The 16,209-nt window shown below is 45.6% G+C and overlaps 1 protein-coding gene across 2 annotated transcripts in view; it reads left to right on the top strand.

Annotated features, from left to right (window-relative positions):
• KAT6A (lysine acetyltransferase 6A) overlaps positions 1 to 6,491 on the top strand; it is a 47,364-nt gene extending 40,873 nt beyond the window's left edge. For both annotated transcript variants that reach the window (XM_039366844.1, XM_039366845.1), the window contains 2 exons: positions 640 to 988; positions 1,261 to 6,491. In XM_039366844.1, the coding sequence (XP_039222778.1) occupies positions 640 to 988; positions 1,261 to 3,890 (2,979 nt within the window). In that variant the 3' untranslated portion in view covers positions 3,891 to 6,491. The remainder of the gene's footprint in view (positions 1 to 639; positions 989 to 1,260) is intronic.
• Positions 6,492 to 16,209: the final 9,718 nt, after the last annotated feature.

The following is a 16,209-nucleotide window of genomic DNA, read 5'->3' as shown; positions in this document are numbered from 1 at the left end:
AAGAGCTTCTAGAAGTTCCAAGAAAGGGCGCAACAAGGGCGGCTTAGCAGTCTGTGTCTCGGGGGCTTTAAAGATGGAGACAGCCTCAGTAGGGCACAACGAACAAAAGTTATTACAGCCCAATTAAAATGAAAGCATTTTGATTTAATAGTACTCAATATTTGTCTTCCACCAGCTAAAACAGAATCCCCAGTTAAATATATTTGAACAAAATTGGAACAACGTAATGTACAATCTGCTTTTAAAAAAAAATTCCCATGCCTGTTTTGTGACTCTGCTGTCTTAAATGCCAGAACTAACAATGAAGCATTAGTAGGCAGCTTTCCTTATTTGTCTGCCATATGTTGGGCAAGTGGATTGTATGTCAGAGAAACCTAAAAATGGAATCATTCACCGTTAGGTTCTATTGAAATCAGGGAAATTTACGACAAATTTAGGCTGAGCTCATGCAACCCATTAAGCCCTAAATCACTGTATCTTTTATTACTGTCTTTAATTGTGAGGAAATCCCTTCCATTGGGTGGATAAAAAATATAAACAGATGTTGATGAGTTATCACATTGTCTCTTTGCAGCGTTTTTTCACTGGTTCCTTGTTTGTTTGTTTCTTTTTTCTTTCTTTTTTTACTGTCTTGTGCAGAAGCCGATTCCCCGGAAGAGACGGGTCCGCAAGCGAAAATACCACAACAGCAGCGTAGTTACCGAAACGATCTCAGAAACAACAGAGGTCCTGGACGAGCCATTTGAGGACTCTGACTCCGAGAGGCCCATGCCTCAACTGGAGCCCACCTTTGAAATGGAAGAGGAGGAGGAAGAGGAGGAGGAGGAGGAGGAGGAAGAAGAAGAAGAAGAGGAAGAGGAAGAGGAGGAAGAAAGCGAATTGTTCTCCCGAGGATATCTTCGCCGTCTCTCTCCACAGGATTCCCTTAGGCATAGGCCCTCCTTAAAGCGAGGAAATCAAGAAGGAGAGGAATCGGATGACACGGCTGGTATGTTTCCTGATACTCTGGTTCCGTGTTTCTCTGAATCCAGGAGGGTTGGTGTGTACTCTCCCTTAGTATTCCTCAAGAATGTCCAAACTTGGCATTCCATACCTGTCCATTCGGTTGTTACGGGGCTTCTATGGGCCATATCCAAGATCATGGTGTGTGGGAATACAAACAAACATTATTGATCGACTCTAGATTTTGGCAGTACTAACAATGAATAATTGTGGATTGCTGTTCCAAAGTTGACCCCTTCTGTTTTGCATTCTCTTCAGATTCTCCTACTTTGAAACCCGTTTCTTTGCTGAGAAAATGTGAGTCGCTCGATTCTCCGCTCCAGCCTGGCACTTCTACCCCCATGAAAAAGAAGAAAGGCTGGCCCAAGGGCAAGAGCCGCAAGCCCATCCACTGGAAGAAAAGGCCCGGGCGCAAGCCAGGCTTTCAACTGAGGAGGGGAAAAGTTCGAACCCCTACTTCAGAGGAGACCACAGATCTCATGGAAGCCAGTTGCAAATCAGGGCGTAAAACAAAAATGCAGGACGAGGAAGAGCTGGTTGAGGAGAAGGAAGAACTTCTGCCTAGTGCTGAAGAAAGGAAAGATGAAGATGGGCCTCCGGAAGTAGGTGATTTAGGAGAAGAGGAAGACATGCCTGCTAGAGAAGTGAGGGCGACCTCTCCCGTAGACAGCAGTAACAGTCCAGAGATGGAATCTAAAGAACCTGAACTGGAGGAAGAAGGGGAGAAGCCCCCAGTCCTAGAAGACCAGAGGCCGCCGTCTGAAGAAGAGCAGCAGGAAGTTGAAGAACCCGAGCATGACCAGGAAGAGGAAGAAGAGGAAGTTGCAGCGGTAGCTAACCAGAACGAAGATCACGATGCAGATGACGAAGAAGACGATGGCCACATGGAGTCCATCCAAAAGAATGAGCTGGAAGAGCAGGCCGAGAAGGAGGCCCTGAAGGAAGAACCCGAAGAAGTCCAGGAGCCTTTTTTAGAAACAAGCACACAGGACGATAGAGACGATGACGCCAAGAACAAGAGTGAAGGAGAGGCAGATTCTGAGGAGGATCAAGGGTCCCACGAGACATCAGTCGGGTCAGAGCTGGTTCCTGGATCCGAAGATGACCAAGAGGAGGAGCAGCATCCTAAGGAAGGACTGATTGAGCTGAAGGAAGAGGAGCCGGTCCCCCACAGTGAACTCGATCTCGAAACTGTCCAAGCTGTGCAGTCCTTGACGCAAGAGGAAGAAAACCACGAGCACGACGTGGCTTACCAGGACTGCGAGGAGACCCTGGCGGCTTGCCAGAACCTGCAGAGCTACACCCAGGCCGAAGAGGACCCGCAGATGCCGATGGTGGAAGACTGCCAGGCCTCGGAACACAACAGCCCCATCTCCTCTGTCCAGTCTCACCCCAGTCAGTCCGTGCGCTCCGTCAGCAGCCCCAGCGTGCCTGGCACGCTGGAGAGCAGTTACACCCAGATCAGCCCCGAGCAAGGCTCTCTTTCCGCACCTTCTATGCAGAACATGGAGACCAGCCCCATGATGGATGTGCCTTCGGTGTCAGACCACTCCCAGCAGGTGGTGGACAGTGGCTTCAGCGATCTCGGCAGCATCGAGAGCACCACCGAGAACTACGAGAATCCCAGCAGCTACGACTCCACCATGGGGGGCAGCATCTGCGGCAACAACTCCGCGCAGAGCAGCTGCTCCTACGGAGGCCTCTCCTCCTCCAGCAGCCTCACCCAGAACAGCTGCGTTGTCACCCAGCAAATGGCCAGCATGGGCAGCAGTTGCAGCCTCATGCCGCAAGGCAGCGTCCAGCCAACCGCCAACTGCAATATCAAGTCCCCCCAGAGTTGCGTGGTTGAGAGACCCCCGAGTAACCAGCAACCCACGGCGCAGCCTCCACAGCCCCAGGCCCAGCAGCCCCAGCCACCGCCTCCGGCCCAGCAACAGCAGCAGCAGCAGCCTCCGCCGCCCCAGCAGCAGCCATCGTTGTCGCAGTGTAGCATGAACAACAGTTTCACTCCAGCGCCGATGATCATGGAAATCCCAGAATCTGGCAGCACCGGCAACATCAGCATCTACGAGAGGCTCCCTGGCGATTTCGGGGCCGGCGGATACTCCCAGCCCACGGCCACCTTCAGCTTAGCCAAGTTGCAGCAATTGACCAACACGATTATGGACCCCCACGCCATGCCTTACAGCCATTCTTCTGCTGTGACTTCCTATGCAACCAGTGTGTCTTTGTCGAACACGGGCCTTGCGCAGCTGGCCCCGTCACACCCTCTGGCCGGGGCGGCCCAAGCACAAGCCACCATGACTCCCCCGCCCAATTTGGCCTCCACCACCATGAACCTTACTTCTCCCCTGCTCCAGTGTAACATGTCCACCACCAACATTGGCATCCCCCACACTCAGCGGCTCCAAGGCCAGATGCCGGTCAAGGGGCACATTTCCATCCGGTCGAAATCGGCCCCCTTGCCCTCGGCGGCTGCCCACCAGCAGCAGCTCTACGGCCGCAGCCCTCCCGCCGTGGCCATGCAGGCCAGCCCCCGGGCGTTGGCCGTTCAGCGTGGCATGAATATGGGGGTGAATCTGATGCCTACGGCCCCTTACAACGTCAACTCCATGAATATGAACACGCTGAACGCCATGAACAGCTACCGGATGCCCCAGCCCATGATGAACAGCAGTTACCATAGCAACCCTGCCTACATGAACCAGACGGCCCAGTATCCTATGCAGATGCAGATGGGGATGATGGGGAGCCAGGCCTATCCCCAGCAGCCTATGCAGCCCAACCCCCACGGGAACATGATGTACACGGGCCCTTCGCATCACAGCTACATGAACGCTGCTGGGGTCCCCAAGCAATCGCTCAACGGGCCCTACATGAGGAGATGAGCAAGACGGTGTGTCCCTCCCCCAGCCCTCCCCCCAAAACGTCTCTCGCTCAATCAAGGAAACTTTTATACTGACAAAGCAGAGACAATGGACCTTTTTTCCAGTTAAATATTGCTGTAGATCTTAGATAGGGTTTTGTTCCCTTTTGGTTTATTTTAATTTTATTTTTTTAGGAGGCCTGGTCTTTTTTTCTTCTTTTCTTCGCTGGGAGGGAGGGGTTGGTTCTCTGGTTTGGGGGATCTTGGTTTTTTTTTTTTTTGTTTTTATTTTTGTTTTCTTTCCCCTTCCACAATCTGGAAACGCTTCACCATTCAAATCCATTTTGGGAACTGGGCTTTGGGATTCTTTTTTTCCTCTTTTTTTGTCATTTGGGGAGAAAGGGGATGGAAAACGTGCACACGATATTCCCGTCGTTGAACCAAGAGCCTTACTTTGCCAGAGCCACCTGGGCAGAGTCCGTGGCCTCTTGCTTTGAGGCCCCAGAGTCTTTTTCTCCCCTGGACCCTTGTGCACAGCTCTTCAAATGGCCCAATCCTGAAAGGTCAGATCCTTCCCATCTTCTGTGCCCTCTGGCTCTGTGGCAGGCCCTGGGCGTGGTGCACGGAGCCCAGAGCAAACGTTCGGAGCCTTCTTTGCCATTTCCCCCAAATATAGGAACTCTGAATAGTTGATATTTTGTTTTCTCTCCCCTTCTCCTCCTATCTCTTCTTCTCTCTCCTCTCCTCTCCTCCTCTCCTCTCCTCTTCTCTCTCCTCTCCTCTCCTCTCCTCTCCCCTTCTCCTATCTCCCCTCCCTCCCTCCCTCCTTGGGTGAACTGAAAAACGGTTTAAATGTAACTAAAGTGCACCCATTGCATATATCCAAGTAGGAACTATGTAGTCTAGTCCAGCCGAGTCCAGCCAAAAATAGGGGTGGGTGGGAGAAACAGAGTTCTGGAGGTGAGCCCCCAAACCCAATGGCTGGACTTTGCATTGTGAATCTGCTGGAGGATCCAGTTCCTAGAGGCACTTGTGCAAGGCTGTCCCGCCCCTGGAAGTTGGGATGTACATTTAAATGGCTGTCGCAGTCGCTTCACATATGTATTTTTTTTTAAAAAAATTTGCTGGCCTGGCGCTAGCATGTGTGGGGAGCGAGTATTCACATAGGACTTCCTCCTCCTGATAACAGCCCCCCCCCCTTTTATCCCCTTTGCCTCCCATCATCTTTGGAGGTTCACTAGGCGGAGTTTTTCCACATTGCCTTTTGTGTGAGAGCCTTTGGGGGGGGGACAGGAGGATCCCCGCATTGCAGTCCACCCTACCGAACTGCGAAGGACGCAAGGCCCGTGGGCACGCCATCCACCGATTACGAGGAGGAGAAAATGTAGCTTATCCTTCTGATGTAAAGTTTTCTCTGTATATTCCTGTAGAGCTACAGACGCACTTAGATTGACTTAGATGTGTAAAGACTTTTTTGTTTTGCTTCTCAAAGCAACCTGAAAGGCAGTTTGGAGGGGGCCAGAGCTTCAGCTGCACTCAGTGGACTTCCCTCTCTCTGCGTGAGGATAGAAAGGCAGAATCCCTTGGGCTTCCAGCCCTCGTTTTCTCTGAGTTCTTGAGCATGTGTACAAGGCTGTGTAGGACCCAGGACCCTGTAAATATCCACCGATCCAGGCTCACTTCATCTGTGTTGAAAGGTGACCCAGCCTGTCCCCTTCTGCCCAGGTCATCTGCGCCGGCTGGCTGGCCTCGCTTCCCGGTGGCAGATGGCCGTAGGGGCCGGTTGGTTGGTTGGTTGGGGTGTCGAAAGCAAAGCTGTTGGCACGAGGGCCGTAAAATATATATATATATATTTTCCGTCTGCTGTTACCTTTTTCCCTCCCAGTTTTGGATTTTTCTATTTTTTTTTTTTTTAAATCAATTGGGCAGCTCCCTTTTTTCCACAAATCTTTGTGACTGTAGAGCTATTGTAGATGAACCGGTGTTCTTTTCTATATTATTATTAAGAAAAAGAAAAAGTATCCAACACAGTAATATTGGTACCTGTCATTTTTTTTTCCACTTCTGTTTAAGAAAAAAAAAAGAAAGAAAATAATAATGTATTTTTAGCAAAATAAACTTGGGTAATCTTCTAAAAGAAATTTTAAAAAAAAGAAAAACTCACTGTTAGTGACTTTGATGCCTTTTAAAAAAAAGAGCTTTTTTCATTTCATTCCATCTTTAAAATTTTTTATCTTTGTTGTAGAATATTAAAGACTATTTTAAGAAAGATGAAAATTCTCTTTAAAGAGATCTCTAGAATGTGTGACTAGAGTTCCAGATGCCTCTAAAGCCGCATGTACAAAATGAAGCCGCGTCTATTCCTGTCTGTTTATATTTGCTTTTCCTGTTTTGTAACTTCTTTGTACTTTGTTCTTGGTGACTTGTAAGCTTCAGAAGGGGAAGGGGTGCCTGGATGATAACCCTTTGTAATTCTCCATGTCATGAGCTCCTGGGCCGGCCGGCCTCTCTTCCTCTCCTTCTATGTAATATCACTTTTTCCCTCCCCTCTTTCTAGCAAGTACTTTCAAAAGAACTCTGTACATTTTAACATAAAAAAAAATAAATTATGTTGAGCCATTTTGGAGGTCTGGTTTTGCACATGGAATCTTCCTTCCTTTGATAAGATCACCAGAGTTGCCTCTTACACATAAAATAGGTCTCTTATTTTTCTGTTAAGGTTTACCATTTGTTCACCAGCAAAAATTAATCTCGATTTTTCTAATCCCTCCCTTTTGTCCTCCGGAGGGCTTAGTTTCCCCAATCTGCAGGAAAGTAACCTGACTTAGTTTGAAATCTGCTCAAGCTTAAAAGCACCTTTCTAATACACAGATTGATGACTGCAGCCATCTTGAGTCAAGAGCACTGTCACTGGGTGAAGATGGCATGCCTTTAGCAGAGATGTCTTCATTTTTGGAAAATGTATATTTTTTTTCGGTTCAAAGTGCCTGTCATTTCCTTGTTTCCTGAGCCTCAGTTAGAGAAAAACACAAGCTTCAAACATGGAGATCCAATGGCAGCTTGAAACCGGTGGAAAGGGTTGAACCATGAAATGCTGCTGGTTATTTGCAACTTCTGTCCTGCAGCTTGCTCTCTTGTACGCTATCACAGCCGATGATACAAAACATTTGGGATAAACATTTAGATGTACACATCTAGTACGTTCGTAAGTAAAACTGTAAAAGTTTTAGACTTACTTTGGTACAAACTAGACAACACATGACTCAATTTCAGAGATATTTCCTTACCTAAACACAGAAGCCTTTTTCACTACAGGTCAGGGATAGAGGGGTCATCCTATTCTCCAAAGCACCAGAAGGCAGGACAAGAAACGATGGATGGAAATTAATCAAGGAGAGAAGCAATCTGGAAATAAAGAGAGACTTCCTAACAGTCAGGACAATTAATCAGTGGGACGACTTGCCCTCAGAAGTTGTGGAGGCTCCAACACTGGAAGTTTTTAAGAAGAGATTGGGCAACCATTTGTCTGAAATGGTATAGGTTAGAGTTTACGTCACCATGAACTCGGAGAGCAAAATGGACATTGCCAACAAATTCAGAGTGCTTGGGTGTAATTAGGAGGGCATTTGACTTTTCTAGCCTGCCCTATCTATGTTTCCTGGGAAAATCCCATTGGAGGAAGATTCCACTTAGGGTTAGGGTTAGGTCACCATGAACTCCTAGAGCAAAATGGACGTCGCCAACAAATTTGGAGTGCTTGGGTATGGTTAGGAGGGCACTGACTTTTCTAGTCTGCCCTATCTATGTTTCCTGGGAAAATACATTGGAAAATCCCATTGGAGGAAAATTCCACCTAGGGTTAGGTCACCATGAACTCATAGAGCAAAATGGACATCGCCAACAAACTCGGAGTGCTTGGATATGGTTAGGAGGGCAGTTACTTTTCTAGCCTGCCCTATCTACGTTTCCTGGTAAAATACATGGGAAAATCCCATTGGAGGAAAATTCCACTTAGGGTTAGGGTTAGGTCACCATGAACTCCTAGAGTAAAATGGACATCGCCAACAAACTCGCAGTGCTTGGGTATGGTTAGGAGGGCACTGACTTTTCTAGCCTGCCCTATCTACGTTTCCTGGTAAAATACATGGGAAAATCCCATTGGAGGAAAATTCCACTTAGGGTTAGGGTTAGGTCACCATGAACTCCTAGAGCAAAATGGACGTCACCAACAAATTTGGAGTGCTTGGGTATGGTTAGGAGGGCACTGACTTTTCTAGCCTGCCCTATCTACGTTTCCTGGTAAAATACATGGGAAAATCCCATTGGAGGAAAATTCCACTAGGGTTAGGGTTAGGTCACCATGAACTCTAGAGCAAAATGGACATCGCCAACAAACTCGGAGTGCTTGGGTATGGTTAGGAGGGCAGTTACTTTTCTAGCCTGCCCTATCTACGTTTCCTGGTAAAATACATGGGAAAATCCCATTGGAGGAAAATTCCACTTAGGGTTAGGGTCATAGAGCAAAATGGACATCGCCAACAAACGGAGTCCTAGGAGGGCAGACTTTTCTACTGCCCTATCTATGTTTCCTGGTAAAATACATGGGAAAATCCCATTGGAGGAAAATTCCACTTAGGGTTAGGGTTAGGTCACCATGAAAACTAGAGCAAAATGGCAACAGTGCTTGGGTATGGTTAGGAGGGCACTGACTTTTCTAGCCTGCCCTATCTACGTTTCCTGGTAAAATACATGGGAAAATCCCATTGGAGGAAAATTCCACTTAGGGTTAGGGTTAGGTCACCATGAACTCCTAGAGCAAAATGGACGTCACCAACAAATTTGGAGTGCTTGGGTATGGTTAGGAGGGCACTGACTTTTCTAGCCTGCCCTATCTACGTTTCCTGGTAAAATACATGGGAAAATCCCATTGGAGGAAAATTCCACTTAGGGTTAGGGTTAGGTCACCATGAACTCCTAGAGCAAAATGGACGTCGCCAACAAACTCGCAGTGCTTGGGTATGGTTAGTAGGGCAGTTACTTTTCTAGGCTGCCCTATCTACGTTTCCTGGTAAAATACATGGGAAAATCCCATTGGAGGAAAATTCCACTTAGGGTTAGGGTTCATATTTATGATGGTCGCAGTGTCATGCGGTCCCCTTTGGCGACCTGACAAAGTCAATGGGGAAGCCAGCTTCACGGAGCAACCGGGTTACTGACTTATCAAATGCGATGATTCATTTAAGAACTGGCAAAAACTCATCACAACATGGGGCAAACTCACTTAACAGACGTATGGGGCCAGAAGATGCATGGAGGAAAGTTATCTGCCAGGTCTCAGTTTTTCCTTTCATAGATCATTCATTCCCCCTCCACGCACAACCTTTATTCAAAACCGATTTAGAACTTATTTTTAGAGCCGCTTCCCAACGGATGTGTAGAAATAAATTGAATAAATAAAGAAACCCCTCGTCTTCAAAGCCTTTATTTTTTTGTAAGCTGGACCATGAAAATTACGCCTTCTCCGTCACACCTCTTGGGAGTTCCAATCCGGCAGGACGAGTTGACGCTTCTCATCTCGAGTTACGAAACAAGGGGCGCGTGCAAGCACGTCTGAATCGTCAGCCACCGGTGAAAACCTGGAAGCACCAGATAAAGGGGGGGAAACGCCACTTCAGCCTCCCAGAAGAGGTGGGGATGGATTCCGGTGCCCATTTTCCCCAGCCCAGCATGGCGCTTAAAAGTCCAAAAGGATGCCTCCTGCGTGTTCCCTGCAGGAATTTTAGCCACGGACGCCCCGTTTCCATTTTCCTACAGAATTTCCTTCTGCACGACAATCTTGACTCTGGAGCTGCCCCGGCGCTCCTTGCACAGCTGCAGAGGAAGCGCGAGGGGGAAGCAATGCCTCGCACACAGCATTTCTGCACGGCTCTGCTACCTTTTACCTCGTCATTCCCTGCTCCCGGGAGGTCTGGGAATCGTAGTCCGGCATCTCTGCAGCCCCCTGGGTGGAGAAGGCTAGTCTGCAGATGGCAGCTATGTAAACATTTGGATAATTCAGTCTGGCAGCTGCATTTTCTGTAAGCATGCTTAATTCCACCACCATCCCCGCCTCCTCCATTTTCTTGCTTCCTCCTCTGTAATTCTTGGGTGAAAAGTGACAGAAAAATACATCTTTATTCCCTGTTGTTTGACTCTGTGTACATTTGTATATTTGCACCAGCCTGTTCCTAACTTTCGTCCTATTCTCTGTTTGCACACTTCATCCAGGTATTAAAATTTAAAGAAGGGCCATATTTGATCCGTGTATGGGTGCTTGCAGGGAAGAGATTACAAAAGAAAGAAAGAAAGAAAGGATGGAAGGAATGAAGGAAAGAAAGAAAGAAAAAGAAAGAGAAAGAAGGAAAGAAGGAAAGAAAAAGGAAGGAAGGAAGGAAAGAAAGAAAGAAAAAAGAAAAAAGAAAGAAAGAAGGAAGAAAGGAAAGAGAAAGAAGGAAAGAAAGAAAGGATGGAAGGAAGGAAGGAAAGAAAGAAAAAGAAAGAGAAAGAAGGAAGAAAAGAAGGAAAGAAAGGAAGGAAGGAAAGAAGGAAGGAAGGAAGGAAGGAAGGAAGGAAGGAAGGAAGGAAGGAAGGAAGGAAGGAAGGAAAGAAAGAGAAAGAAAGAAAGAAAGATGGGGAATCTGACCATGCCATCAACTTCCTGCTCCTTTTTTACCTGAGCTGCAACACATAAATAAATGGAACTTCGGTCCCATGGGGATGGCTGCCATCTTCACTTTTTCGCCCCCTTTCAATTACCCCTGAATCCTTAATAGGGAATTAAAAGTTAGACTTACGACTCTGCCTCAGTTGTTTCTGTGGCAACAATTCTCTCCCCCCCCCCCCAAAGTCCAACTTGCATGTTATAAAAGAAGGACGAAGGACATCATTAATTGCTCTATATCGTGCTTTTTCTTCAGGGACACATTTTCGTTATTAACTTAATGCACTCAAGAGTGTCAGGAGGACAGTGTGCTTAAGAAACATTCAAATAGCCCTAGGTGTGTATGTGGCTTTTCTATCTTCCCGCAGGGAATCTTCCTGCTTGAAGCCCTTTCCCAACTATTCAATACTCCCAATTAACAGATAAAATGTGGTTGTGAGGGAAACCCTTTGCTGTACAAGCCTAAGATCTTGGTTCAAGCCTTGCCTTTTCCATTGTTTAAAAAAAAAAATTTCAAGTAGCAAGTGATTGGAAAAACCATAGCTCCCCTTAGCTTTGTCACATCCAAGTCTGGCTTCATACCATACATTAAACCCCAAACCACCTTAACAAACCACAAGTGTTGTGTTCCCATAAAACGTTACTGTAGGATGGCTTGATAGGCCAGTCTGATTTCATGCAACTTTCTAAGGTAATGGTTGACTTTTCACGTTATACTGAACGATAAACTATCCATGGAACATAGAATAATAGTTGGTTTTTCTCTGCCAAGCTGGATTACTCCCATCTAAAAGGAAAAAACACTTTCTCCAAAACAGAACCAATTCTTAAAGTGAGCAAACAGGAGCCAGACTAGTTTACTTCCTTGGGTGGGGCAAGATTTGGGAGTTATCGGCTATAGCTCCAGGGGCTGGTGCAGGAGGAACAAGTCTCAATGTGCAGATGTTGACTTGCAAGCTGGCATGGAAGTCGGGTTAAAGATCAATCTGGGTGAGTCTTCTTTTCGAATATAATTGCCATAAGGCAAGTCTTCTGCAACTGTTTTTCATGAACAAATCATTTCTATCCTTTCCTCCTAGCTAGCAGTTCTCATTCCATTTGGTGAAGAAGAATCAGCTTTCCTCTTTTTTTGGAAAAACAAAAAGAAAAAGAGATTTTGCTGAAATTGTCTTGGGTGCACTCCGGGACTCTTGCAGAAGTTTAGGTTGAGGAAGCCTTGCGTATATCTGAGGATCTTGATCAGGGTGGGCAACTATGCCCCTTTAGACCTGTGGACTTCATGCTGGCTCAGGAATTCTGGGAGTTGGAGTCCACAGGTCTAAAGGGGGGGCCTAGTTGCCCACCCCTGATTGTGACTCTGCTAGTCTTTTCTCTGACGGCCACAGCCATTCTGGCTTCCCAGATTCTCAATTATTCCCAGGAACCTTTGCAAAAGAGTACGATGATTCTCACGGTAAGGACCGCTCCACCATCTGTACAATTGTCAGAGAAATTATTATTTTTTCTCTCTGATGAAATTCCCAGCCATATTTCTCCGCCTCCAACATTGGGAGTCAGGCAGCACATAAATCATTTTTATATAGACAACAATGTGAAATCACAGCTGCCCTTTCTTTAGTTGGTGTTGGCTTTCCTAAACATGGATTCTTCACAAGAATCTGGGGTGCTGCAATGATGTCAGCATAGTATATTGATGGATCCAAGCAGTGGTGCCTTTTGTAATTGGCAGGTGGAAATTTGGTCAATACGCGAATTTTCTAAGTGCAGGCAAGGCTTTTTGGCATGGCACCTGGAATGCTGATAATCACGGAGAAGGTCGGTTTATGTTGGAAACTGATCGAAGAGGGAAGCAACCTGGAATTAAAGAGAAACTTCCTGACAGTGAGGACCATCAACCAGTGGAACAGCTTGCCACCAGAAATCGTGGGTGCTCCATCACTGGAGATTTTTAAGAAGAGACTGGACAGTCACTTGTCTGAGATGGTATAGGTTCTCCTGCTTGAGCAGGGGGCTGGACTAGAAGACCTCCATGGTCCCTTCCAGCTCTATTCTATTCTATGTGATCGTCTTTGTGAAAATTTTGATTTTCAGATCTTGATACTTTGTGATTGTCTTCAATTCCTTGTTTTCTATTCTATCTCCTGGGATCATATTAATTATCTACATTTTCTTCTTTCAACCACAAGTTATATCTGGTGTGATGTGCCCAGATTTTTTTTTTAGTTTGTATTTAAAAATCCCACAATATTTTAACCTGCTCATTTTCAACTACTTTTTCAACTGCATGTCCCCATCAATTTTTCTTTCACGGCACATAATTTTTATAGATGCTCCAGTGGATGATTTTGCCGGCTGTGTTATGTCATTGTTTACAAAAATCAGTTTGTGTGATCTGAATATGAGCTGAATATATGATCTTCTGTTTCTATGCACAATCTGAATTTGTGTAAAATGTGATTTTTCAGTTCTGGCTTTGATTGCATTAGTTTGAATAGCTTGCTCTTGTGTAGCCCCTATTAAGTCTTTAGTTTTTTTTTTAAAAAAAAATAATAATCTACTTTTAGCCATTGCCAGGTTTTATCCTTATCCAGTTCCCCCCAATCTTTTGTAGAAATTGACCTTGTAATGCTTTCCTTTGCTAGTACTCTGCTCCTTTTTTATTACGTTTCAATATTCATATTTTGCTTCCTGTACCATCAATAAGCTCCAGTTTTTTTTAACTTGCATCAGTATTGTTCTTCACTGTCTTTTACATAACCAGCCAATGAACAAGTTTCTTTTTCAACAATTCGTTAGACTTCAAATAAAATTGTACTTGATAGATAGAAATATTCAATTGACAAACAAGCCATTGCTTTTTGTTAACAATACTCCGAGTTTACCTTTCCCAGTGCAAACACAAGCAGATAATGCAGAAACAAAAATAAATTAGAATATTCTACAGGGAGATGCCATAGGTTCTGTGCCCTCGAAGTCAAGTGAGCTTCCAATGTCAAGTGGAGGTCAAATGTGTTTCCAATATTACTTCAATTCTTTAAAAAAACAACAACCCCAGAATCCCTTAGATCAGCAGCTTAGTGGACTTCTGCATTCTAATGAAAAAGATGTCAAGGAAGAATAGGGTTTCAGTTTGGGGTTTATTCTTTAAGAAACATATTGTACATTAATTTTTTTGCTACTAAGTGGTTTCTCACTAGCAAAATCAATTTTTGGCAGCCCAAAACAACCTCCAGTGATGCATATCTATTGATTCAACACGCCAAAAATGTTTACAACATTTGTCACTAGCCTGATTTTGACTGATACAATTGCTGAGCTGGCTCCCAAGCAAGGATTTGAACCAGAGCTCTGAATTTCCTCTGCTCTGATGCCCCCACCCCACTGGGAAGACTTCCCTTTCCTTCTTGCCTGTGATGGAGCATTAATAATAATAGTGGAAGAGAGAAAAAAAACTGGAGAAGCTAACAAAATACAAAGACCTGGAAAGACTGCAAATAGAAATAGAATGACTGTGGCAAAAGAAAGCAAAGGCAGTACCAAGAGTAGTCAGTGTCTTGGGTGCAATCCCTAAACAACTGGAGCACCCCTTGAACGCCATCGGCATTGACAAAATCAGTCCATTGCAAAAGGCAGCTTTACTTAGTACAGCTTCCATCCTGCAGTGAAACCTTTAACACCATTCAAGCATCAACATCTGCCTATCCCAGGTCCTTGGGAAGGACTCGCTAGGTGGATAAAAATGCCAAATCCAGTCTAAACATCTGGCTGAACGTGCAACAAATCAGTTGTGTTTTTTGTTTTAACTTTATTTATGCTGCCTAGAGTTGCTTGCTTTGCGAGCTGGGCAGCTATAGAAGTCTGAAAACTCCACAAAAATAAATCCATTTTGTTATTTATTTTGACTCACACTGTTAGCATTACTGAGTCGGATCATGAAACATCTGCAAGCCGAAACCAAGCTCTGAGAGTATCAAGTAACTCTTTGGTTCAACCTGGAATTAAATATTACATATTGTAAATTACTACTCGTCCATTGAAATTGGGTGATGGCGCCAATTTCTGCTTCACTTTGCAGATACACTGATGTGCTCCTGTAGAGAAGCACCACACAATTGTATGTTTGAATGCAGCCCAATGCACCAAACCTACCTCTTTGCAAGGCTTCCTCAACACAAGGGCTGATAATGGGGAAAAGAGCATTTTTGGCCTGGGAATTTAAAGAATTTCTCCTCAGTCCTTTGGAGCTGTCCAGGGACTGACTGGCAACTCTGCCGGGTTTGCAGTAAAACCTAACATGGTTTGGCTTTCTGTTCTATTCCACCCTGTCCGTTTTGAGTTGGGGGTTGCGTCCTCAGTGACTCCAACTTAACTGTAGTGTTAACAACCATGGGTAAAAGTGAGGGTGGCCAACCTTTGGGTGATTATCCTTAACATGGGAAGGTGGAACCAAGTTTGGGTGTAGCTCTTGTTGAGTTATATCAGGGGTAGGCAACCTTGGCCCTTTTATGACTCGTGGACTTCAACTCCCAGAATTCCTGAGCCAGCTTGGCTCAGCTTGGAAACCTCTCCCTGTCCCCCTCAGCATGGCTGGCTCAGGAATTCTGGGAGTTGAAGTCCGCAAGTCATGAAGGGGCCATAGTTCCCCCATTCTGGCTCAGGAATTCTGGGAGTTGAAGTCCACGAGTCATAGAAGAGCCAAGGTTGCCTACCCCTGGTCTAGTTCCTTGCTGTTTCCTTCTTACATACTCGTTAAACTTGAGCAGATTCTTTAAAAAGAACCAACTCCAAGTCTGTCTAAATGGGGCTCATTTCAGTCTAAATGAACAAATTCAGCTATACCTGCTTTTGCACACACTAAAACTGATTTACAAACGGGGAGTAGGGAGCAAAGGCTGGCAAAAATAAGAATGGTTGAGAGGCGACAATGGCGGAAGATCCGAGACCTGCCTTCCCCCTTCTCTCTAAAGGCCCTGGAGCAGCACCGCAGGCCAGATTTTGTGATCAACAAAATGAAGCATTACATGTCAATCATGTGGAACCAGCATGTTTTGGTGGAGAATTCAAGGATCCCCTTCTTTTCCACATCAAGAACAGAAGTGAAGGGCCCTTGGTGCTCTCCGAGCTTGGTTATTTTCTGGCAGGCGTTTCATTACCAAACTAGATAACATCATCAGTGCTGGTAGGGCTACAAAAATTCTCCTCTATTGGTATATCTGCAAGAAAACAACCAAGCTCAGAAAGCACCAAGAACTCCAACACTCCCCCCTTGTAAACCCCACTCCCTTCTAGCACTGATGATGTTGCCAAGTTTGGTAATGAAACATTGGCAAGAAAACAAGCTCAGAGAGTACCAAGGACCCCACAGACCTCCTCCTCCTCTTCTGAAACCCCACTCCCTTCTAGCAGTGATGATGTTACCTAGTTTGGGTCATGAAACATCAGCAAGAAAACAGCCAAGCTCAGAGAGCACCAAGGACCCCTCATGTCAACCCTGAGCTGCAAATTGTTCTCCTCTATCGGTATTAATAGAAGTTTGCCCTCCATTTTAAGCCTTTGTCCCATTTTTGCAAAGCACACAGGCAAAGCCAATGAAAACTCCCCGACATGTGGTGGATTTATCTGAATTGGCTTGTGCGATTCC

Source organism: Crotalus tigris, unplaced genomic scaffold, assembly GCF_016545835.1.
Source record: "Crotalus tigris isolate CLP2741 ecotype Arizona unplaced genomic scaffold, ASM1654583v1 scf7180000020455.750797, whole genome shotgun sequence".
Classification (NCBI taxonomy): Eukaryota; Metazoa; Chordata; class Lepidosauria; order Squamata; family Viperidae; genus Crotalus; species Crotalus tigris.
The sequence above is the reverse complement of the archived record's forward strand: the minus strand, read 5'-3'. Positions and strand labels throughout refer to the sequence as shown.